This window comes from Oncorhynchus mykiss, chromosome 12 (genome assembly GCF_013265735.2).
Source record: "Oncorhynchus mykiss isolate Arlee chromosome 12, USDA_OmykA_1.1, whole genome shotgun sequence".
NCBI lineage: Eukaryota > Metazoa > Chordata > Actinopteri > Salmoniformes > Salmonidae > Oncorhynchus > Oncorhynchus mykiss.
Genome location: NC_048576.1, coordinates 1,664,539 through 1,691,683, shown reverse-complemented (window position 1 = coordinate 1,691,683; position 27,145 = coordinate 1,664,539). Strand labels below are relative to the sequence as shown.

Sequence of the window (27,145 nt, the reverse complement as noted above, 5' to 3'; positions counted from 1 at the left end):
ACAACCACAGGTAGCCTAGAGCAGCCTACTAATTACAACCACAGGTGGCCTAGAGCAGCCTACTGAGGACAACCACAGGTAGCCTAGAGCAGCCTCTGATCCCATCTGGGCCAGGGGAAAGCTATGCATTTGTAACCTAAATTTGGCCAATTTATTTGTGTTCTGAGAAAATGTGACTGATAGAATTTGGTTTATATTCAAACTTCAGGTGGTTAGGCTGCCTAAACCGTTTTAATCCAAGATGATCGACTGAAATGAATCAATCAATACCATAGTGATGATATACTGTGAGGTAGTTTTTAAATTACAGATGCAAAAGGCCTTCACGATGCAACTGTAACCGATGTGAAATGGCTAGCTTAGTTAGCAGTGGTGCGCACTAATAGCGTTTCAATCGGTGACGTCACTCGCTCGGAGACCTTGAAGTAGTTGTTCCCCTTGAAAAGCCGCGGCTTTTGTGGAGCGATGGGTAACGATGCTTTGTGAGTGTCAGTTGTCTATGTATGCAGAGGGTCCCTGGTTCGAGCGAGGGGACGGGGCGAGGGACGGACTAAAGTTATACTGTTACACAACCCTGCATACAGCCAGTTCAGCCCTGTTGTAGTTTTTGTCCAATCGCATTTGTTGTCTCTTTCTGTGTAAAAGGTTTAAATGTTCTCATCCTCCCTGAGCCAGGAGTTGTTCTAGGAGTTGTTCCAGGAGTTGTTCCAGGAGTTGTTCCAGGAGTTGTTCCAGAAGTTGTTCCAGGAGTTGTTCTAGGAGTTGTTCTAGGAGTTGTTCCAGGAGTAGTTCTAGGAGTTGTTCTACAAGTTGTTCTAGGAGTTGATCTGATTAGATAATGAATCTGGTCCCATCATAGACCATAGACCATGTTTATAGCTGATTTATTACTATGACATATGCTACAACTAGGGTCCGGAGTTGGTTAGGTTAGCGTACTACCAGATCAGGAAAAACTCTTGGCCCCAGGAAAACAATTTACCCCACACTTATCTGGGACATGTGGTGTCACCTCTGAAATCATCACACAATGTTAGAAATGCAAAATATATATCCTGTATGATCTACATGTTTTTAGTGGTGGGTTTTCTAGTGGCTTCTATTGTTTCAAGTGGCTCAGTGCAATTGACAACTACTGCTACAATTTCAGAATGGTAAAACGAAATAAAACAAGTCAATAAATATTAGGACAATATCTAATAGCTAAATATCTATACATTTCAGCTGTTTCAAAAACATTGCTCTGCTATTGACATTTGTACCGTAAGAGTGTTGGCTCAAGGAGACAATTCTGTTTATTTAACAGCCCTGCTTCAAGGAGGGCAACTGTCAGGCGACTATCATTTGAGACAGCAAGTAAGCAATTTTCCAGTTTAAAAAAAAAAAAATTACAAACGGGGTAGTAATATGAATTTAGACCTCATACTGAGTGGTACAACTGCTGCTTCAAAAGACCAAAGATACAAAGGTGTGGAGAATAGGGATGTAGGATAATCTGGAGAAAAGGGATGTAGGATAATCTGGAGAAAAGGGATGTAAAGTTATTCTGGAGAATAGGGATGTAAAGTTATTCTGGAGAATAGGGATGTAAAGTTAATCTGGAGAATAGGGATGTAAAGTTATTCTGGAGAATAGGGATGTAAAGTTATTCTGGAGAATAGGGATGTAAAGTTATTCTGGAGAATATGGATGTAAAGTTAATCTGGAGAATAGGGATGTAAAGTTATTCTGGAGAATAGGGATGTAAAGTTAATCTGGAGAATAGGGATGTAAAGTTATTCTGGAGAATAGGGATGTAAAGTTAATCTGGAGAATATGGATGTAAAGTTATTCTGGAGAATATGGATGTAAATGTAATCTGGAGAATAGGGATGTAAAGTTAATCTGGAAAATAGGGATGTAAAGTTAATCTGGAGAATAGGGATGTAAAGTTATTCTGGAGAATATGGATGTAAAGTTAATCTGGAGAATAGGGATGTAAAGTTATTCTGGAGAATAGGGATGTAAAGTTAATCTGGAGAATAGGGATGTAAAGTTATTCTGGAGAATAGGGATGTAAAGTTAATCTGGAGAATATGGATGTAAAGTTATTCTGGAGAATATGGATGTAAATGTAATCTGGAGAATAGGGATGTAAAGTTAATCTGGAGAATAGGGATGTAAAGTTAATCTGGAGAATAGGGATGTAAAGTTATTCTGGAGAAAGGGGATGTAAAGTTAATCTGGAGAATAGGGATGTAAAGTTATTCTGGAGAATATGGATGTAAAGTTATTCTGGAGAATAGGGATGTAAAGTTAATCTGGAGAATAGGGATGTAAAGTTATTCTGGAGAATAGGGATGTAAAGTTATTCTGGAGAATAGGTATGTAAAGTTATTCTGGAGAATAGGGATGTAAAGTTATTCTGGAGAATAGGGATGTAAAGTTATTCTGGAGAATAGGGATGTAAAGTTATTCTGGAGAATAGGGATGTAAAGTTATTCTGGAGAATAGGGATGTAAAGTTATTCTGGAGAATAGGGATGTAAAGTTATTCTGGAGAATAGGGATGTAAAGTTATTCTGGAGAATAGGGATGTAAAGTTAATCTGGAGAATAGGGATGTAAAGTTATTCTGGAGAATAGGGATGTAAAGTTATTCTGGAGAATAGGGATGTAAAGTTATTCTGGAGAATAGGGATGTAAAGTTATTCTGGAGAATAGGGATGTAAAGTTATTCTGGAGAATAGGGATGTAAAGTTATTCTGGAGAATAGGGATGTAAAGTTATTCTGGAGAATAGGGATGTAAAGTTATTCTGGAGAATAGGGATGTAAAGTTATTCTGGAGAATAGGGATGTAAAGTTATTCTGGAGAATGTGGATGTAAAGTTATTCTGGAGAATAGGGATTTTGAGAAATCTGGGTATGGTCGAGAAGAGAGCACATGGGAAGTGGGAGAGAGATAATGTATCATACAGGATGAATTCAGATTTGAATAACACAACTCATATATCCTGAAAAAGATTATAATTGTTATATTTCTGACTCAGATCTACTTCAGAGAGAGAGAGAGAGAGAGAGAGAGAGAGAGAGAGAGAGAGAGAGAGAGGGAGAGAGAGGGAGGGAGAGAGAGGGAGAGAGAGAGAGAGAGAGAGAGAGAGAGAGAGAGAGAGAGAGAGAGAGAGAGAGAGAGAGATATCATTTGGTCTAGTTTTCAGTGATTGAAGGCTATCTGCACTTTGTTTGAGCATGTAACTCTTGCTAAAGAGGGCAGCAGGTAACCTAGTGGTTAGAGCGTTGGGCTAGTTGCAAGATCGAATACCTGAGATAACAAGGTAACACGTCTGTCGTTCTGCCTCTGAGCAAAGCAGTTAACCCACTGTTCCTAGGCCTTCATTGTAAATAAGATTTTGTTAACTGACTTGCCTAGTTAAATGATGGTAAAAATCGTAACTTTGCACTTGCTATGTTGTTTTGCTCACCTATATATTTGGTAAAATTGGCAAAACAGGAGGAATGTGGACATGATGATGACTATAGCTCTACAAATATTACGTATTTGTTGATTTATATAGGCCTAACCTAAATTGTCCTTGTGTTTTTTTAGTAGTACATTGATATAGATTAATGCATGGTTGGTTTTCGAACTTGAAAGAAATGCATTTTACTGCGCACGTAACGTTACAATTTGAAACACCATAAAAAAGCAACCTCCGGTGACAACCGGTAGCCTAGTATTTAGCGTATTAAGCCAGTAACCGAAAGGTTGCTAGTTCGAATCCCCCAGCTGACAAGGCACTTAACGCTAATTGGGTTTTTATAACGACATGCTATGACCTCACTCTAAGGGGGCGTTGGGGATATGCCAAAAACACATGAAAATTGACAAATATAAGCGCCACAGACTTACATGAATATCAGAATAATTTAATAATTGATTAATCTAATTCTGCACCCACTGGTCGGTAGCCAGTATGTTCTTGTAGGCCTATGCAAAAAAAAAAAAAATCAAATAAGTATGGCCCAATGTTGACCATATACCTATTTAACCCATGCTATCAATCAAGTCTCTCACTGAAAAGTGTGTCTTGTTAAACTATTACAGCAGAGGAAGTTGAGAAGACATTTATACTTTCTGACAGACTCCAGATGCAAGAGACGCGTATAAATCTCTACCACCCTTTATATCTGACTTGCTCTACGCGTAAAAAAAAAAAAAATATGGGAGAAGCAGCCAATGAAATGCCTTTGTTTGAACCAAGTAGCGACTCTGGGTGGTCAGATCAGCCGTCCGTAACAGTGAGTCCCCTCCCCCGCCAGCGGGTTAGGCTGTTCGTTCAGCAAGCCCATCCTGGACAGCTCCTCTTGCCTAAACATAATACGTAGGAGGAGGAGAGGCTCGGACATGGATCTAGGTAGACTCAGCACTGGCCCGTCTGATAGAGAGCGGAATTGTTTTTAAATGTAAAAAAAACAACAACAAAAAACAAAACGAGAGGCCTTAGGGAAAACAACACGAAGGAAATACCCATCCCGGCACAAAACATAAACTAGATCAATGGACTGAATGAGGGCTGAATGAAGACTGCTTATAACGCCTATCGATGCCTGGCCAAGGATCTGGATGCCTACGCCATGAACCCAGAGATGACAATGGACAGCATTGGCAATCTGCATGGCGGACTGAGCCATGACCAGGACTTGATGAACAGCCACAGCCCCCATCACAACCGGAACGCGGGGGCTTCTTTGCGGTTACATCAGGATCTGGCTGCTGCATCGTCGCGGTCCGCCATGGTGTCCAGCATGGCAACGATTCTGGACGGAGCCGGAGAGTACCGACCAGAATTATCGCATCCGCTCCATCACGCTATGAGCATGCCGTGTGATACATCCCCACCGGGGATGGGTATGAACGGCACATACACCACGTTAACTCCACTTCAACCGTTACCCCCCATTTCAACCGTTTCGGACAAATTCCACCATCCGCATCACCATCACCATCACCATCACCACCAGCGTCTCTCTGGGAACGTAAGCGGGAGTTTCACGCTGATGCGGGACGAGAGGGGTTTACCAGCAATGAACAACCTCTACAGTCACTATCATAAGGACATGACCGGGATGGGTCAGAGTTTATCCCCCCTGGCCAGCAGCCCTCTTGGCAATGGTTTGGGTTCTCTTCATAATACACAGCAAAACCTCCATAACTATGGCACTCATGGGCACGACAAGATGCTAAGCTCCAACTTCGATGCCCACACTGCCATGCTGTCCAGGGGTGATCAACACCTCTCACGAGGCCTCGGTGGCCCCACGGCAGGTATGATGCCGCATTTGAACGGGATGCACCACACCGGGCACCCGGGCCACTCTCAATCCCACGGGCCTGTGTTGGCTTCCAACCGGGACAGACCGCCCTCCTCCTCGGGACAACAAGGTAACAACTCGGGGCAGCTTGAAGAGATCAATACCAAAGAAGTGGCGCAAAGGATCACAGCTGAACTGAAGCGGTATAGCATCCCCCAGGCTATATTCGCTCAGAGGGTGCTGTGTCGCTCGCAAGGCACCCTTTCAGACCTCTTAAGAAACCCCAAACCTTGGAGTAAACTTAAATCTGGAAGGGAGACCTTTCGAAGGATGTGGAAGTGGCTGCAGGAACCCGAGTTTCAGAGGATGTCAGCCCTACGGCTTGCAGGTAAGACAAGGTATCCTCAATAAAACCGACCCGTCTCTGCTGATGTTTGTTGTCTGTCTGCCTGCCTCTCTGCTAGTAGTCAGGCTATAGCCCTGCACTAAAATACAGTTCAGTATCTATCTATCTATCTATCTATCTATCTATCTATCTATCTATCTATCTATCTATCTATCTATACCTCTCACTGCTGAGTAGGCTAGATAAATTACATTTTTTTCCAATTAAAGTAGTAGTATTGTTATTAGTCATCCATAATAACGATGATCCCAAAAAATCAAATCAAAATTAAATCAATTCTCGATATCAATGACAAGGTCAAATGATTTCTCTCTAATATTATTTATCCATGTAATAATAGGCTATTTATGCTACTGATATTCTAGCGTATAGGCCTACATTTGGGTGGGGGGGGGGGGGGGGGGGGGGGGATTCTCTTTTAGTGATGAGCAAGTTCTTCTGATGAAATGTCATGTGTGGCTTTATTTTAATGTCGATATTAAATGATTATAAGCAGATAGATTGGACACACATTTTAAAAAAAATGTGCAGCACTGAAAAACAGCACCAGTACCTAATTTGAAAATCCCCTGAAAAATAGAATAATTATACACAATTTTGCCGTTTGTTTTTATGGGGGAGGCCTTTCAATTCTTTATACACATATATATGTATACACACACACACATATATATATATATATATATATACAATTGTATTTTTATTGAATAGACATATTTACACCTGGAGTAGGCAGGCTATTAATACAGCTTACGGAATATTGTGCAAATACATTGCTATGATTTGTTCTGTGCGTGTTCCGTCATTGAGGAGAGAGAAGGGGACAGAGACAGACAGACAGACTGACAGAGAACGCTGTTGATTGTGATGAGGTTTTTTCCAATCAAAGCCTGGGATGCGTTGAAAAGCGGGTAAATACATGCATGGTAGGTAGCCTTTATAGTAAGGCTGGTGCACCCTCTAGCGAGAACACGTGGAACGACGAGACGGGCTTTCTTTTGTTCCGTCCAAGCGAACAAATGTACCCTCTCTGTAGTCGGTTCCCTTTCAGAATTGATTGTGGATTGCATTTACTGAGGTTTCCTCTTTTCTTTTAGTTCACTCTTCTCACAATCGTACAAAAAAAATAGTGTTTAAATACACTGTACATTCAATTAATACACTAGTCATTTTAAGCAAACAAATATTGCCTATTAGTAATGGCAAAGTATTTTTCACAGATTAATAACTCAATATTTACTATCCTAAATGTAAACTATTACAGACGTATAGGCTGCATATTTATGTGCGTAAGTATAGTGTGGAAAGTTGACTGTTTTGACTAAATCGAGGGGGGATGTTGCCTGATGGAGATGAGGTTTGGAAAGGAAGATCAGACCAGCTGCGAATAGTGGATCAATATTTCAAATTCTGCGCATTTTCTAAAAGGATACGATTCAAAATTGCAGCCTGCTAAAAAACTGTACGAACAAAACAACTACACCATCAGATGTCATTTATAGATACAATACGTATTGTAGTGATTAGAACAACAATAGGGACATTTTTGAAGAGGCTATAATGCAATGACTAATAATGTACGGATGGAAAGATATTAGGTTGCTCCATGTCGTCATCTGTCACATATTTTCCTTCCGCGATCAGTTAAATGCCATGACTTCATGCAGCGAACGTTGAAGGCCGTTTTAATATTCACAGGAGTTAATGGAGCGATTGTAAACACAATGGACACCATGACAACATCAACAAATATTGCCTATACCATTGGTTAGCTTTAAATGATATAGGGGAAAGGCTTTGCAGACTTCCCTTCTTCCCCGCAGCAGCATCATTCGTTTACAGAAGGCGGTAACTCTGCGGCCAGGCAGCTCAGGGCTTTTGGGGGAAGGTATTATGTGATCGGCTCGGTGCGAGGCAGCAGCCAGGGAATTGAAAAGAAGAACAGAAGCTGCAGAGCGCGCGGCTCAATGAATTATTGATATAAATCTCGGCGTGACCCACAGCTCGAGCACAAAACGTCACCTTGTCGTGGGTTAACCAGTTAGGCAAAACGTGGAGCAGGGCGCGAGGCTTTTGTTCGCTGTTCGTTGTGCAGATTCAGCGGGTGTAATAGAACAATTACGTCTATAAATATCACGGATTGAAAATGATAAATCATAAGATTATGTAAAAAAAAAATGTGGTTGTAAATGCGTAATGTTTTTCTCTCCAATTAGTCAGTTTATGTCAAGTAGGCCTACATTAATATAGGTTTATTAATAGTCAATGAATAGTCAATAGGTATTTAGGCAATAACCACAGTTGCAGTAGCTGTTGGTCATAGGCCTATAGCCTACTAATTATTTGATACAACAGCTCCTAGGCAGATAATTGAACGGGTGCCCTTTCTCTGCCTGGTTTCAGCGGGGAAAATGGCCTTGTCACAGCTTTATTAGTTGTAGTCAAATCAAACGTGACACTTGACTCAAACTTATTCCACCGGCACTCACACTGCTGCATGTAATCAGGCATGTCCTGGTCCTGGCTGACATCTCCATGTGCCTGCCACGGACCCGACAACATTCCCGGTTACAGCTAGCCGAGCCGACGTCATTGATATGCGGGTTTACAGTCCAGCTGAAATAACTTGACAAAAATAAATAAATCACACAGGACAAGCGTTATGATAGAATTCTGGACTGTTGAGATTGAACAGGTAGACGTTATTAAGCCTATTCATAATTAACGAATGAGTGGAATTATATGCAAAATAAACAAATGAATAGGCCTATAAACAAATAAGAAACAACAATTGGATAATAAATGCACCCTTAACTATAGACGATCGAAAGAAAAAAAAACGTAGGCCTATATTGCTTTTATTTCGAAAATAAAATTATGAAAATCTTTTTAAATTAACTATGGTGTTTGTGACGTCGAAATTATAGCGATTTAGGGAGAAATATCTTTAACACTATAATCATTTCTACATAGAAAAATACACTCCAATACCTCTACCTCTTTTGTGAAATTAAAACCATATAGACCGAATGTATTTCGCACAATATTCCTCTGGCGTCACTGTGAAATTAGACCCAAGCTAAAATAGGCCATTGGAAAAAGCAAATATTCTATGTCACATTTGACATGAAATTACGTTGTAGGAAAATTATGTTCATGTGATGTACTTGGGCACAGTAAAAACAAAGAAGAAGCGGGAAACATAACTAACGAAAACACACAGGACATTTTGTTTATTGTCGCTCCTGCCATTCTGTCCGTTGTGCAGTTGTCACTTTTTCCCAAACAAATCTGTTAGGCAGTATGGATGTGGATCGATGGCGATAATCTCCACAAGATTAAAAGGGCATTAATGCCGGCAACAATAACATAAACGTGTGGACCCAGTTCGCATTGATCTGTTGAACCCGATACGGTAGCTGTTCCAGTAAAGCTGATGACGCAGGCGGGGTTTTACCTTCTTCCCAGCACTGGAGCGACAGTATCTCTGCTGCCCTCTCTCTCTCTCACAACACCCACATCAACAGCCTCAGACCAAAGACTGAACCTGTCTGTTGATTTCACACTTTAGTTTGAGAAAAACTGAACTGAAACGTGTCTGAGATTATTATTCATTGCAGCCTAAAATTCTATGTTTTATATGTGATTTTCCTGGTTTTTCAGGCATAAATTAATTGAGAGTGGCAGTGTGTGTGCTATTCTAGTTTTGGCTTAACTGTCAGTTAGCCTTGATGTTTGTAGGAGAGCACTCATCCAGAAATTATTGATAAATTAAAAGTCAACATGATCATGTGCTTTATTGATTTATATATATATATATATTTAAATCTATTTTGAATAATGAAGTACACAGTGTATAAAGTCTACAACCTAATTCTAAAATTGATAATATATATTTTTTCATTCATCAATCTAAACACAATACCCCATAATGACAAAGCGAAAACAGGTTTTTACAGATTTTGGCAAATGTATTAAAAATAAAAACAGAAATACCTTATTTACATAAGTATTTAAATTCATTGCTATGAGACTTGAAATTAATCTCAGGTGCATCCTGTTTCCATTGATCATCCTTCAGATGTTTCTACAACTTGATTGGTGTCCCACCTGTGGTAAATTCAATTGATTGGACATGATTTGGAAAGGCACACACCTGTCTATATACGGTCCCACAGTTGACAGTGCATGTCAGAGCAAAACCAAGCCGTGAGGTTGAAAGGAATTGTCCGTACTCTGAGACAGAATTGTGTCGAGTCACAGATCAGGGGAAAGGTACCAAAAAAATGTCTGCAGCATTGAAGGTCCCCAAGAACACAGTGGCCTCCATCATTCTTAATGGAAGAAGTTTGGAACCACCAAGACTGTTCCTAGAACTGGCCTCCTGGCCAAACTGACCAATCGGGGGAGAAGGGCCTTGGTCAGGGAGGTGACCAAGAACCAGATGGTCACTCTGACAGAGCTCCAGAGTGCCTCTGTGAAGATGGGAGAACCTTCCAGAAGGACAACCATCTCTGCAGCACTTCACTAATCAGGCCTTTATGATAGAGTGGCCAGACGGAAGCCACTCCTCATTAAAAGGCAGATGTCAGCCCATTTGGAGTTTGCCAAAATGCACCTAAAGGACTCTCAGACCATAAGAAACAAGATTCTCTGGTCTGATGAAACCAAGATTGAACTCTTTGGCCTGAGTGCCAAGCATCACATCTGGAGGAAATCTGGCACCATCCCTATGGTGAAGCGTTGCAATATCATTCCCGGGAGATGTTGGAGACTAGTCAGGCTGGAGGGAAAGATGAACGGAGCAAAGTACAGAGAGATCCTTGATGAAAACCTGCTCCAAAGTGCTCAGGAACTCAGACTGGGATGAAGGTTCACCTTCCAACAGGACAACAACCCTAAGCACACAGCCAGGAGTGGATTCGGGACAGGTCTCTGAATGTCCTTGAGTGGCCCAGCCAGAGCCTGGACTTGAACCCGATCGAACATCTCTGGAAAGACCTGAACTAGCTGTGCAGCGACGCTCCCCATCCAACCTGACAGATCTTGAGACGGTCTGCAGAGAAGAATGGGAGAAACTCCCCAAATACAGGTGTGCCAAGCTTGTAGCGTCAAACCCAAGAAGACTCAAGGCTGTAATCGCTGCCAAAGGTGCTGCAACAAAGTACTGAAAGGGTCTGAGAATACTTATGTAAATGTGATATTTCATATTTTTGCAAACATTTCTAAAAAAACGTTTTTTGCTTTGTCGTTATAGGGTATTGTGATGTCATTATGGGGTATTGTGATGTCCCTATGGGGTATTGTGATGTCGTTATGGGGTATTGTGATGTCGTTATGGGGTATTGTGATGTCATTATGGGGTATTGTGCTGTCATTATGGGGTATTGTGATGTCGTTATGGGGTATTGTGATGTCGTTATGGGGTATTGTGATGTCGTTATGGGGTATTGTGCTGTCATTATGGGGTATTGTGCTGTCATTATGGGGTATTGTGATGTCGTTATGGGGTATTGTGATGTCGTTATGGGGTATTGTGATGTCGTTATGGGGTATTGTGATGTCATTATGGGGTATTGTGATGTCATTATGGGGTATTGTGATGTCATTATGGGGTATTGTGATGTCGTTATGGGGTATTGTGATGTCGTTATGGGGTATTGTGATGTCGTTATGGGGTATTGTGATGTCGTTATGGGGTATTGTGATGTCATTATGGGGTATTGTGCTGTCATTATGGGGTATTGTGATGTCGTTATGGGGTATTGTGATGTCGTTATGGGGTATTGTGATGTCGTTATGGGGTATTGTGATGTCATTATGGGGTATTGTGCTGTCATTATGGGGTATTGTGCTGTCGTTATGGGGTATTGTGTGTTGATTGATGAGGAAAAAAGTGAATTTAGTCCATTTTTAGAATAAGGCTGTAACATAACAAAATGTAGAAAAAGGGTCTGAATACTTTCCAAAGGCACAACGTGTGGTTTCTATCTGACGTACACTGAAGTGGTATCCTAATAATGGGTATTTTAAAAACGGGAAGGAGAAATGCAGTATGTAAATTAATGTAGTGGGTAAACAGACAGCGGGCTATAACAAAAACAAAAACAGATCACCACACCAAGCCTTTTCCCTGTGTCCCTTACAGGTACCAGTAGAGAGCACGCCATGATTGGGTCAAATGGGATGCATTGTCAGACACTGACAACATTGTGCACAGGGACCCAAAACTATGGTATGTCAAAAAAAAACGAAACAAAAAAATAACATGTAGTAATGTTCGACAGATAGAAATATACCTAGTGTAATGTGTAATTAGTTAGATGTGTATTTAGAGGGAAATCCTTTTTTTGCCTTAATGGATTGAGATTGGATTAATATTAGACTGGGGTATATTCAGTATTGGATTAAATGTGATATTGGATTTGAGAAATCCAATTGTGGATAATAGTCTTTAATATGTGGTTTAAAGCCATTTAAAGTTAAAGTTGGCCTACTTATGCTAATAGTAAGTAACATTGTGATGAAAACACACTATTATCTCAGACATTTACCAGTTTAAAATGATGAGAGGATGTTTAGAAAAGTATATATATATTTTTTGCATTTTGGTTTCTTTTGTCAGGAGGTAGGTTGAAGTGTGCATGACAGTCTTACATTATCCAGTGAGATGATGAGTTCACCTGGCTTTGAGATTCAAGATAAATTCGCCAATGTTGTAAACTACGGTATAAGGATCTGTTTTACTGAGCAACATGTGTCCCACTATCACAGTGTGTTTACGTCTGTTTTCCAGTCTAGATAACAGAAAAACGAGTATGGCAGTATTTCTCCTCCCCAGTTAAAGCGTGCTGCTGCTGATGATGATGATGATGATGATGATGATGATCTGCTAGCCAGGTCTGACTGGCCAAGCCATCCAACAGTGACTCTCTGTTGATCTCTGTACCACTTTTTGTTTCTTCATCTTGATGCTGTCAACACACTGGATGTGTAAAGGGCAATGTTTATTGACCCTGCTCTCTTCTTAAACCAAACAGAGACTCACTTACTGGGTCACATGCAGCCCCTCTCTGTCTCTAGACAAAAGCACTGAACCAACACCATGCTTTTGGATATGTGATGTTTTAGTAGCAATCAAACTATTTAACTTTTTCGGAATCTTACTGGATTAGTCATTTTGTTTTAGGATAAATTTGTCGGCCATATTCTACTTAAAGCAACCAAGATGCTGAACAGTTTGAAGACTATGTGGTTGATTAAAGCAACCAAGATGCTGAACAGGTTGAAGACTATGTGGTTGATTAAAGCAACCAAGACGCTGAACAGGTTGACGACTATGTGGTTGATACCGTGCTATATGTATCTGCAGTAGTGAGGAGTATTAATAAGAGTCACCAGTTGTCGTAGAAAAGCACATAACTAAAAGTGCTTGTTGATTCGTTTGGGTCTGAGCGTACCCTAGGTTGTGTGTGCGTGTGTGTGTGTCTGTGTGTGTCCATCCCTAATGCTACATACTTGGTTATAGGAAGGAGCAGGATTTTATTTTATTTGATCAAAATCCCTCTGAGACTATTTCCTCATCAGTACAGTGACATCACTAAAAGTCGATGAAAATGAACTGTGATTGGTTGTTTCACAGGGCTCATAAATAAGTCTGGTTACAGACCTTTGGACGCTGGCCGGTGATGTCATCATCACTATGTGGACACTGTGATTCCTAGATAGGCTGCCAGACTCCCACCTTTATCCTGCTGATTAGAGAGAGAGAGAGAGAGATAGAGCGAGAGAGAGAGAGAGGAGAAATTCTGTGTCTGTGTCTGTGTCAATCGGTGTGCGTGTCAGTCAGTGTGCGTGTGTGTGCGTGCATGCATTTAAACAATCTCACAATCTATCCTTTGTGCAGTCTCTGAGAGGGATGAATGCTATGAAAGTATGTCATTTAGACTCACAGTGCACATGTAGAGTATGACATCTCTGTCTGTTGTTAGCAGAACGTGTCTGTCTTGTTAGCTGGAAGTGTCTGCTTGTCTGTTGGTAGCAGGAAGTGTCTGCCTGTCTGTTAGCAGGAAGTGTCTGTCTGCCTGTCTTAGCAGGACGTGTCTGTCTGCCTGTCTGTTAGCAGGAAGTGTCTGTCTGCCTGTCTGTTAGCAGGAAGTGTCTGTCTGCCTGTCTGTTGTTAGCCAGAAGTGTCTGCATCCGCTAGCTAGCTAGGCTGGAGAGCTAAGAGTAGCAGCACAATAAGGACATCCGCTAGCTAGCTAGGCTGGAGAGCTAAGGGCAGCTAGCAGCACATTAAGGACATCCGCTAGCTAGCTAGGCCGGAGAGCTAAGAGCTGCAGCACATTAAGGACATCCGCTAGCTAGCTAGGCTAGAGAGCTAAGAGCTGCAGCACATTAAGGACATCCGCTAGCTAGCTAGGCTAGATAGCTAAGGGCAGCTAGCAGCATTATCCAATGTTTACCCACTGACTGTATCTTCATCACCCGGAATGTGTAGAGAGAATTTCCAGGCAAAGATTTATATTTATATATATATATATATATATATATATATATATATATATATATATATATATATATATATATACACACTGCCATTCAAAAGTTGGGGTCACTTAGAAATGTCCTTGTTTTTCAAAGAAAAGCACATTGATTGTACATTAAAATATCATCAAATTGATCAGAAATACAGTGTAGACATTGTTAATGTTGTAAATGACTATTGTAGCTGGAAACGTCAGATGTTTTTATGAAATATCTACATGGACGTACAGAGGCCCATTATCAGCAACCATCACTCCTGTGTTCCAATGGCACCTTGTGTCAGCTTATCCAAGTTTACCATTTTAAAATACTAATTGATCATTAGAAAACCTGTTTGCAATTATGTTAGCACAGCTGAAAACTGTTCTCCTGATTAAATAAGCAATACAACTGTCCTTCTTTAGACTAGTTGAGTATCTGGAGCATCAGCATTTGTGGGTTTGATTACAGGCTCAAAATGGCCAGAAAAAAACTTTCTTCTGAACCTCATCAGTCTATTCTTGTTCTGAGAAATGAAGGCTATTCCATGTGAGAAATTGCCAAGAAACTGAAGATCTCGTACAACACTGTTTACTACTCCCTTCACTGAACAGCGCAAACTGGCTCTAACCAGAATAGAAAGAGGAGTGGGAGCACAACTGAGCAAGAGGAAAAGTACATTAAAGTGTCTAGTTTGAGAAACAGATGCTTCACAAGTCCTCAACTGGCAGCTTCATTAAATAGTACCTGTAAAACACCAGTCTCAACGTCAACAGTGAAGAGGCGACTAGGAAGAATTCCTCTGTCCAGTGTCTGTGTTCTTTTGCCCATCTTAATCTTTTCTTTTTATTGGCCAGTCTGAGATATGGCTTTTTCTTTGCAACTCTGCCTAGAAGCCAGCATCCCGGAGTCGCCTCTTCACTGTTGACATTGAGAATGGTGAATTGTGGGTAATTATTTAATGAAGCTGCCAGTTGATAAGCTATCAAACGATAATCCCTATTCCCTATTTAATGCACTACATTTAACCAGGGCCCATAGGGCTTATGGGCTTTGGTCAAAAATAGTGCACTATATAGGGAATAAGGTGTTTCTCCAGTTTATACAGTTGATCTCAGACAAATTTAGCTGACTTTCCATTGGGTCTGAATCTTATCTGGATGTTATTGTGAAGTAACCATTACGCACCTGTGTCAATAGAATGTTCTTATTGATCTGTTTATATAGGTTTAATGGTCAATGTTGGGTCGTGATGCTCGTTTTGGGAGTTATTCTGAAAAGGTTTTTTCCTCTCTTTCTTGTAGCTTGGCAGTGAGACCGACATGATCATAGTATGTAATCACTTTGCGGACCAGGGCACTCTTGATGCTGATGGGTAAAAATGAAACCATTTGATGTGGAAAGCAAAGTGCTCTTTCTGTTCTCCTTTTTTTTTTTTTTACATGGCCACTGCGTGTCCTCTGACCACTTAAAATCCCGAGTCTCACTTGACTTGACACACTATGTAAAGTCAGGCATTAAAACATGTGGTTTACACTACAGTATGTAATGTCAGGGTTTAAAACATGTGGTTTACACTACAGTATGTAATGTCAGGCTCTAAAACATGTGGTTTACACTACAGTATGTAATGTCAGGCTCTAAATCATGTGGTTTACACTACAGTATGTAATGTCAGGCTCTAAAACATGTGGTTTACACTACAGTATGTAATGTCAGGCTCTAAAACATGTGGTTTACACTACAGTATGTAAAGTCAGGCATTAAAACATGTGGTTTACACTACAGTATGTAATGTCAGGGTTTAAAACATGTGGTTTACACTACAGTATGTAATGTCAGGCTCTAAAACATGTGGTTTACACTACAGTATGTAATGTCAGGCTCTAAATCATGTGGTTTACACTACAGTATGTAATGTCAGGCTCTAAAACATGTGGTTTACACTACAGTATGTAATGTCAGGCTCTAAAACATGTGGTTTACACTACAGTATGTAAAGTCAGGCTCTAAAACATGTGGTTTACACTACAGTATGTAATGTCAGGCTCTAAAACATGTGGTTTACACTACAGTATGTAATGTCAGGCTCTAAAACATGTGGTTTACACTACAGTATGTAATGTCAGGCTCTAAAACATGTGGTTTACACTACAGTATGTAATGTCAGGCTCTAAAACATGTGGTTTACACTACAGTATGTAATGTCAGGCTCTAAAACATGTGGTTTACACTACAGTATGTAATGTCAGGCTCTAAATCATGTGGTTTACACTACAGTATGTAATGTCAGGCTCTAAAACATGTGGTTTACACTACAGTATGTCATTACACACTCTAAAACATGTGGTTTACACTACAGTATGTAATGTCAGGGTTTAAAACATGTGGTTTACACTACAGTATGTAATGTCAGGCTCTAAAACATGTGGTTTACACTACAGTATGTAATGTCAGGCTCTAAAACATGTGGTTTACACTACAGTATGTAATATCAGGCTCTAAATCACTACCATTTGTTTCCAATTACGTATTTGATATACTTTGCATGACACAAGTAATTTTTCCAACAATTGTTTACAGACAGATTATTTCACTTATAACTCATTGTATCACAATTCCAGTGGGTCAGGAGGTTACCTACTATCAAGGCACAAGGTGAGACCCAAATGCAGACACAGGAGGCAGATGGTTGGAATCTGACAATGTTTATTAATCCAAAGGGGTAGGAAAGAGAATGGTTGAGGACAGGCAAAAAGGTCAAAACCAGATCAGAGTCCAGGAGGTACAGAGTGGCAGACAGGCTCTTGGTCAAGGCAGGCAGGTACAGAGTGGCAGACAGGCTCTTGGTCAAGGCAGGCAGAATGGTCAGGCAGGCGGGTACAGAGTGGCAGACAGGCTTGTGGTCAAGGCAGGCAGAATGGTCAGGCAGGCAGGTACAAAGTCCAGAAACAGGCAAGGGTCAAAACCAGGAGGACTAGAAAAAGGAGAATGCAAAAAGCAGGCGAACAGGAAAAACGCTGGTTGACTTGGAAACATACACGACGAACTGGCACAGAGAGACAGGAAACACAGGGATAAATACACTGGCACAGAGAGACAGGAAACAGGGATAAATACACTGGCACAGAGAGACAGGAAACACAAGGATAAATACAGTGCCTTGCGAAAGTATTCGGCCCCCTTGAACTTTGCGACCTTTTGCCACATTTCAGGCTTCAAACATAAAGATATAAAACTGTATTTTTTTATGAAGAATCAACAACAAGTGGGACACAATCATGAAGTGGAACGACATTTATTGGATATTTCAAACTTTTTTAACAAATCAAAAACTGAAAAATTGGGCGTGCAAAATTATTCAGCCCCCTTAAGTTAATACTTTGTAGCGCCACCTTTTGCTGCGATTACAGCTGTAAGTCGCTTGGGGTATGTCTCTATCAGTTTTGCACATCGAGAGACTGACATTTTTTCCCATTCCTCCTTGCAAAACAGCTCGAGCTCAGTGAGGTTGGATGGAGAGCATTTGTGAACAGCAGTTTTCAGTTCTTTCCACGGATTCTCGATTGGATTCAGGTCTGGACTTTGACTTGGCCATTCTAACACCTGGATATGTTTATTTTTGAACCATTCCATTGTAGATTTTGCTTTATGTTTTGGATCATTGTCTTGTTGGAAGACAAATCTCCGTCCCAGTCTCAGGTCTTTTGCAGACTCCATCAGGTTCTTCCAGAATGGTCCTGTATTTGGCTCCATCCATCTTCCCATCAATTTTAACCATCTTCCCTGTCCCTGCTGAAGAAAAGCAGGCCCAAACCATGATGCTGCCACCACCATGTTTGACAGTGGGGATTGTGGGTTCAGGGTGATGAGCTGTGTTGCTTTTACGCCAAACATAACGTTTTGCATTGTTGCCAAAAAGTTCAATTTTGGTTTCATCTGACCAGAGCACCTTCTTCCACATGTTTGGTGTGTCTCCCAGGTGGCTTGTGGCAAACTTTAAACAACACTTTTTATGGATATCTTTAAGAAATGGCTTTCTTCTTGCCACTCTTCCATAAAGGCCAGATTTGTGCAATATACGACTGATTGTTGTCCTATGGACAGAGTCTCCCACCTCAGCTGTAGATCTCTGCAGTTCATCCAGAGTGATCATGGGCCTCTTGGCTGCATCTCTGATCAGTCTTCTCCTTGTATGAGCTGAAAGTTTAGAGAGACGGCCAGGTCTTGGTAGATTTGCAGTGGTCTGATACTCCTTCCATTTCAATATTATCGCTTGCACAGTGCTCCTTGGGATGTTTAAAGCTTGGGAAATATTTTTGTATCCAAATCCGGCTTTAAACTTCTTCACAACAGTATCTCGGACCTGCCTGGTGTGTTCCTTGTTCTTCATGATGCTCTCTGCGCTTTTAACGGACCTCTGAGACTATCACAGTGCAGGTGCATTTATACGGAGACTTGATTACACACAGGTGGATTGTATTTATCATCATTAGTCATTTAGGTCAACATTGGTTCATTCAGAGATCCTCACTGAACTTCTGGAGACAGTTTGCTGCACTGAAAGTAAAGGGGCTGAATAATTTTGCACGCCCAATTTTTCAGTTTTTAAATTTGTTAAAAAAGTTTGAAATATCCAATAAATGTCGTTCCACTTCATGATTGTGTCCCACTTGTTGTTGATTCTTCACAAAAAAATACAGTTTTATATCTTTATGTTTGAAGCCTGAAATGTGGCAAAAGGTCGCAAAGTTCAAGGGGGCCGAATACTTTCGCAAGGCACTGTACACTGGCACAGAGAGACAGGAAACACAGGGATAAATACACTGGCACAGAGAGACAGGAAACACAAGGATAAATACACTGGCACAGAGAGACAGGAAACACAGGGATAAATACACTGGCACAGAGAGACAGGAAACACAAGGATAAATACACTGGCACAGAGAGACAGGAAACACAAGGATAAATACACTGGCACAGAGAGACAGGAAACACAGGGACAAATACACTGGCACAGAGAGACAGGAAACACAAGGATAAATACACTGGCACAGAGAGACAGGAAACACAGGGATAAATACACTGGCACAGAGAGACAGGAAACACAAGGATAAATACACTGGCACAGAGAGACAGGAAACACAGGGATAAATACACTGGCACAGAGAGACAGGAAACACAGGGATAAATACACTGGCACAGAGAGACAGGAAACACAAGGATAAATACACTGGCACAGAGAGACAGGAAACACAAGGATAAATACACTGGCACAGAGAGACAGGAAACACAGGGATAAATACACTGGCACAGAGAGACAGGAAACACAGGGATAAATACACTGGCAAAGAGAGACAGGAAACACAAGGATAAATACACTGGCACAGAGAGACAGGAAACACAGGGATAAATACACTGGCACAGAGAGACAGGAAACACAAGGATAAATACACTGGCACAGAGAGACAGGAAACACAGGGATAAAAACACTGGCACAGAGAGACAGGAAACACATGGATAAATACACTGGCACAGAGAGACAGGAAACACAAGGATAAATACACTGGCACAGAGAGACAGGAAATACAAGGATAAATACACTGGGGGAAATAAGGGACACCTGGAGGAGGTGGAGACAATCACAGATGAAACAGATCAGGGAGTGACACATACACTAAGTTGTAAACAGCTTGGAAGTCATGACTTTAGAAGTTCTGATAGTCTAATTGATATCATTTGAGTCCATTGGAGTTGTACCTGTGGATGTATTTCAAGGCCTACCTTCAAACTCTGTGCCTCTTTGATTGACATCATGGGAAAATCAAAAGAAATCAGCCAAGACCTCATAAAATTATTGGAGACCTCCATAAGTCTGGTTCGTCCTTGGGAGCAATTTCCAAATGACTGAAGGTACCACGTTCATCTGTACAAACAATAGTGCGCAAGTTTAAACACCATGGGACCACGCAGCCGTCATCCCACTCAGGAAGGAGACGCGTTCTGTCTCCTAGAGATGAACATACTGTGGTGCGAAAAGTGCAAATCAATCCCAGAACAACAGCAAAGGACCTTGTGAAGATGCTGGAGGAAACAGGTACAAAAGTATCTATATCCACAGGAAAACGAGTCCTATATCGACATAACCTGAAAGGCCATTCAGCAAGGAGGAAGCCACTGCTCCAAAACTGCCATAAAAAAGCCAGACTACGGTTTGCAACTGCACATGAGGACAAAGATCATACTTTTTTTGGAGAAATGTCCGCTGGTCTGATGAAACAAAAATAGAACCGTTTGGCCATAATGACTATCATTATGTTAGGAAGAAAAAGGGAGAGGCTTGCAAGCTATAGAAAACCATCCCAACCGTGAAGCACGGGGGTGGCAGCATCATGTTGTGGGGGTGCTTTGCTGCAGGACGGACTGGTGCACTTCACAAAATAGATGGCATCATGAGGCTGGAAAATTATGTGGATATATTGAAGCAACATCTCAAGACATCAGTCAGGAAGTTAAAGCTTGGTCACAAATGGGTCTTCCAAATGAACAATGACCCCAAGCATACTTCCAAAGTTGTGGTAAAATGGCTTAAGGACAACAAAGTCAATGTATTGAAGTGGCCATCACAAAGCCCTGACCTCAATCCTATAGAACATTTGTGGGCAGAACTGAAAAAGTGTGTGCGAGCAAGGAGGCCTACAAACCTGACTCAGTTATACCAGCTCTGTCAGGAGGGATGGGCCAATATTCACCCAACTTATTGTGGCAAGCTTGTGGAAGGCTACCCAAAACGTTTGACCCAAGTTAAACAATTTAAAGGCAATGCTATCAAATACTAAGTGAGTGTATGTAAACTTCTGACCCACTGGGAATGTGATGAAAGAAATAAAAGCTGAAATAAATCATTCTCTCTACTATTATTCTGACATTTCACATTCTTAAAATAAAATGGTGATTCTAAATGACCTAAGACAGGGAATTTTTACAAGGATTAAATGTCAGGAATTGTTTAAAACTGAGTTTAAATGTATCTGGCTAAGGTGTATGTAAACTTCCGACTTCAACTGTAGATCTTTATATGTCATAGAAAAATCAGAAAAAATATGCGTAATATATAGTAGAGGATTTTCACATATAGAAATAGTCTTTATTTACCTTTGCTATAGTTCTCTCTTGGGCCAATTGGATATTAATACCAGAAACCAACAGTCAGAGAACCCAAGACATGACACTCATCATTCTATTCTCATTAGCCTCAGGTGCGCAACATCGATGTAACGCTCAATGAGTGAATGGGTGTGGAGTCAGGCGCAGAGAGCAAAGGATGCGGGAAAAAACACGCTTTAATGTCCAAAAAAAAATCACAGGAACAAAATAGTATACCCAACACAGGTGTAACTATAAAACAAAATAGTACCCTATTGTGAAATACTAGGACAGCGAGAAAACCCAACAAAACACTAACACCTCTCACAAATAGGGACGAACAAGCCCACACAAACAGAAGCGTGCTAAACGAACTTAAATAACCCCACCCTAACAACCAAACAAGGAACAGGCGAAACCAATTAGACAAAACCAAACGAACACGGAACAAAGGATCGGTGGCAGCTAGTAGACCGGCGACGACGACCGCCGAGCGCCACCCGAACAAGAAGGGGAGCCACCTTCGGTAATATTCGTGACAATCGATATGAGATACTGGTAGAAAATAATTCAACGAATTCACGGTTTGACTCCAACAACAAAAAAGGCTACAAGAAGCACCTCAAAACGCGACGAATCAGAAAGCTCTCCGCTGGTTAGATGCGTTACAACATCTTCACCGAGGATCTTCTTTAGCAGTGTCCCGTTAGAAACATACCACATCCTATTATAAACTACTTATCCCTCTGACGAAAGAGTGAGGGAAGCCGACCTCATTGATCCATCAGTCAATCAAATGTATTTTATATAGGCCCTTCTTACCTCGGCTGATATCTCAATGTGCTGTACAGAAACCCAGCCTAAAACCCCCAAAACAGCAAGCAATGCAGGTGTAGAAGCACGGTGGCTAGGAAAAACTCCCTAGAAAAGGCCAAAACCTAGGAAGAAACCTGAAGAGGAACCAGGCTATGTGGGGTGGCCAGTCTTCTGGCTGTGCCGGGTGGAGATTACAACAGAACATGGCCAAGATGTTCAAACGTTCATAGATGACCAGCAGGGTCAGATGGTTGTAGAGGGTGCAACAGGTCAGCATCTCAGGAGTAAATGTCAGTTGGCTTTTCATAGCAGATCATTCAGAGTTAGAGACAGCAGGTGCGGAATAGAGAGAGAGTCGACCAGGGACAGCAAGGAGTCATCAGGCCAGGTACTCCTGAGGCATGGTCCCAGGGCTCAGGGGAGGGGGAGAGAGACAGAATTAGAGGGAGCATATTTAAATTCACACAGGACACCTGATAAGACAGGTAAAATACTCCAACAGGAAGATCACGTCAGTGACTCAACCCACTCAAGTGACGCACCCCTCCTAGGGATGGCATGGAAGAGCACCAGTAAGCCAGTGACTCAGCCCCTGTAATAATAGGGTTAGAGGCAGAGAATTCAACTGGAGAGAGGGGAACCTGCGGTTTGTCGCTCCAGTGCCTTTCCGTTCACCTTCACACCCTTGGGCTAGACTACACTCAATCATAGGATCTACTGAAGAGATGAGTCTTCAATAAAGACTTAAAGGTCGAGACCGAGTCTTTGTCTCTCACATGGATAGGCAGACCGTTCCATAAAAATTGAGCTCTATAGAAGAAAGCCTTGCCTCCAGCGGTTTGCATAGAAATCTAGGGACAGTAAGGAGGCCTGCGTCTTGTGACTGTAGCGTACGTGTAGGTATGTACGGCAGGACCAAATCAGAGAGATAGATAGGAGCAAGCCCATGTAATGCTTTGTAGGTTAGCAGTAAAACCTTGAAATCAGCCCTAGCCTTAACAGGAAGCCAGTGTAGAGAGGCATTGGAGAAATATGATCACATTTTTGGGTTCTAGTCAGGATTCTAGCAGCCGTATTTAGCACTAACTGAAGTTTATTTAGTGCTTTATCCGGGTAGCCGGAAAGTAGAGCATTGCAGTAGTCTAACCTAGAAGTGACAAAAGCATGGATTAACTTTTCTGCATCATTTTTGGACAGAAAGTTTCAGATATTTTGCAATGTTACGTAGATGGAAAAAAAAGCTGTCATTGAAATATTCTTGATATGTTCGTCAAAAGAGAGATCAGGATTGAGATCCTTCCGTTTTATTTGAGAGGATGGAACCTACCCTTATTTTAAAAAAAACAACAACAACACTAACTTCCCCTTTTCCTCTCCTTTGGAAACGGTAAATCATTCTCTGAAAAATACAGTTGTGTTTTTGATCCTACTGTATCCTATGTGGAACGAACCTCGATTGAATCACTGGAGCATAGACTTTCATTGACGGAGGAGATTGAAACTTGACGTTTTTATGCATCCTGGGTTAGCAATTGCTTTGGTGGTTTTCGGCGACTGTAGCCTAAGCATGATAGAACATGATGAGGTATAATAGATATAATACTAATATACATAATAGATATAATACTAATATACATAATAGATCATTTCATCATCACATGAAGGTGTTGGCCTTAATTAATGTGCTTTTTGTAACATGGTTACCAGGAAGCCTTTTTGTAACATGGTTACCAGGAAGCCTTTTTGTAACATAGTTACCAGGAAGCCTTTTTGTAACATGGTTACCAGGAAGCCTTTTTGTTTTACGGTTACCAGGAAGCCTTTTTGTAACATGGTTACCAGGAAGCCTTTTTGTAACATGGTTATCAGGAAGCCTTTTTGTAACATGGTTACCAGGAAGCCTTTTTGTTTTACGGTTACCAGGAAGCCTTTTTGTAACATGGTTACCAGGAAGCCTTTTTGTAACATGGTTACCAGGAAACCTTTTTGTAACATGGTTACCAGGAAGCCTTTTTGTAACATGGTTACCAGGAAGCCTTTTTGTAACATGGTTACCAGGAAGCCTTTTTGTTTTACGGTTACCAGGAAGCCTTTTTGTAACATGGTTACCAGGAAGCCTTTTTGTAACATGGTTACCAGGAAGCCTTTTTGTAACATGGTTATCAGGAAGCCTTTTTGTTTTACGGTTACCAGGAAGCCTTTTTGTAACATGGTTACCAGGAAGCCTTTTTGTAACATGGTTACCAGGAAGCCTTTTTGTAACATGGTTATCAGGAAGCCTTTTTGTTTTACGGTTACCAGGAAGCCTTTTTGTAACATGGTTATCAGGAAGCCTTTTTGTAACATGGTTACCAGGAAGCCTTTTTGTAACATGGTTATCAGGAAGCCTTTTTGTAACATGGTTACCAGGAAGCCTTTTTGTTTTAAGGTTACCAGGAAGCCTTTTTGTAACATGGTTACCAGGAAGCCTTTTTGTAACATGGTTAGCAGGAAACCTTTTTGTAACATGGTTACCAGGAAGCCTTTTTGTAACATGGTTACCAGGAAGCCTTTTTGTAACATGGTTACCAGGAAGCCTTTTTGTAACATGGTTATCAGGAAGCCTTTTTGTAACATGGTTATCAGGAAGCCTTTTTGTTTTACGGTTACCAGGAAGCCTTTTTGTAACATGGTTATCAGGAAGCCTTTTTGTAACATGGTTATCAGGAAGCCTTTTTGTAACATGGTTATCAGGAAGCCTTTTTGTAACATGGTTACCAGGAAGCCTTTTTGTAACATGGTTACCAGGAAGCCTTTTTGTAACATGGTTATCAGGAAGCCTTTTTGATTTATGGTTATCAGGAAACCTTTTTGTAACATGGTTACCAGGAAGCCTTTTTGTAACATGGTTATCAGGAAGCCTTTTTGTAACATGGTTACCAGGAAGCCTTTTTGTAACATGGTTATCAGGAAGCCTTTTTGTAACATGGTTATCAGGAAGCCTTTTTGTTTTACGGTTACCAGGAAGCCTTTTTGTAACATGGTTATCAGGAAGCCTTTTTGATTTATGGTTACCAGAAAGCCTTTTTGTAACATGGTTACCAGGAAGCCTTTTTGTAACATGGTTATCAGGAAGCCTTTTTGTAACATGGTTACCAGGAAGCCTTTTTGTGACATGGTTATCAGGAAGCCTTTTTGTAACATGGTTACCAGGAAGCCTTTTTGTTTTACGGTTACCAGGAAGCCTTTTTGTAACATGGTTACCAGGAAGCCTTTTTGTAACATGGTTACCAGGAAACCTTTTTGTAACATGGTTACCAGGAAGCCTTTTTGTAACATGGTTATCAGGAAGCCTTTTTGTAACATGGTTACCAGGAAGCCTTTTTGTAACATGGTTATCAGGAAGCATTTTTGTAACATGGTTATCAGGAAGCCTTTTTGTAACATGGTTACCAGGAAGCCTTTTTGTAACATGGTTATCAGGAAGCCTTTTTGTAACATGGTTATCAGGAAGCCTTTTTGATTTATGGTTATCAGGAAGCCTTTTTGTAACATGGTTATCAGGAAGCCTTTTTGTAACATGGTTATCAGGAAGCCTTTTTGTAACATGGTTATCAGGAAGCCTTTTTGTAACATGGTTATCAGGAAGCCTTTTTGTAACATGGTTATCAGGAAGCCTTTTTGTAACATGGTTATCAGGAAGCCTTTTTGTAACATGGTTACCAGGAAGCCTTTTTGTAACATGGTTACCAGGAAGCCTTTTTGTAACATGGTTACCAGGAAGCCTTTTTGTAACATGGTTACCAGGAAGCCTTTTTGTTTTGTGGTTACCAGGAAGCCTTTTTGTTTTGTGGTTACCAGGAAGCCTTTTTGATGTTGTTTTATCAGTAATCTGACATAAACCTAGGCAATAGTATTTTAGTAACATAATTTACTGTATGTAAAAATTTACGGTCATGAAATTTGAATTGGGATTTGTTCGATGAGATACTTAGATTAGTCACCAATTGATTTTTAGCAACCACCAATAGTGTCCCGTTTCTTTTGTTAGTCTATAGCTACATTATAATGTCGGCATGTTGCAGCCACAGGGTGAATAGCCTTTGTGAAAAGGGACTGAAATGTTTGAAGCTTCATAGTCGGCCTATTTCATGTTGTAGCCCTTTATCAATGAATTTAGAAACTAAACTGCAATTCTGCACCAAAACAAAATGGAGCTCGACTAGACCACTGCAACAATCTTCATTGTTTTTATGCACTACTTAGATCTCAGTTTCTATATTAGTAGGTTTACATTTATTTGACCTTATAGCGGAGATGGGCTAGCCTACCCTAAACAAAATGGAGCTCGAATACAGCTGTTAGATCTCAGTTTCTATATTAGTAGGTTTACATTTATTTGACCTTATAGCGGAGATGGGCTAGCCTACCCTAAACAAAATGGAGCTCGAATACAGCTGTTAGATCTCAGTTTCTATATTAGTAGGTTTACATTTATTTGACCTTATAGCGGAGATGGGCTAGCCTACCCTAAACAAAATGGAGCTCGAATACAGCTGTTAGATCTCAGTTTCTATATTAGTAGGTTTACATTTATTTGACCTTATAGCGGAGATGGGCTAGCCTACCCTAAACAAAATGGAGCTCGAATACAGCTGTTAGATCTCAGTTTCTATATTAGTAGGTTTACATTTATTTGACCTTATAGCGGAGATGGGCTAGCCTACCCTAAACAAAATGGAGCTCGAATACAGCTGTTAGATCTCAGTTTCTATATTAGTAGGTTTACATTTATTTGACCTTATAGCGGAGATGGGCTAGCCTACCCTAAACAAAATGGAGCTCGAATACAGCTGTTAGATCTCAGTTTCTATATTAGTAGGTTTACATTTATTTGACCTTATAGCGGAGATGGGCTAGCCTACCCTAAACAAAATGGAGCTCGAATACAGCTGTTAGATCTCAGTTTCTATATTAGTAG

The 27,145-nt window shown here is 40.8% G+C and overlaps 1 protein-coding gene across 3 annotated transcripts in view; it reads left to right on the top strand.

Moving 5' to 3' along the window:
• Positions 1 to 4,371: 4,371 nt before the first annotated feature.
• LOC110536895 (one cut domain family member 2-like) overlaps positions 4,372 to 27,145 on the top strand; it is a 43,782-nt gene continuing 21,008 nt past the window's right edge. The window contains exons 1-2 of one of the 3 annotated variants that reach the window (XM_021622571.2): positions 4,372 to 5,679; positions 11,846 to 13,856. In XM_021622571.2, coding sequence (XP_021478246.1) covers positions 4,557 to 5,679; positions 11,846 to 11,964 — 1,242 coding nt within the window. In that variant the 5' untranslated portion in view covers positions 4,372 to 4,556 and the 3' untranslated portion in view covers positions 11,965 to 13,856. Of the gene's footprint in view, positions 5,690 to 11,845; positions 13,857 to 27,145 lie in introns of those variants that run through there. The other 2 variants (XM_021622572.2, XM_036936727.1) reach the window with 2 other exon arrangements.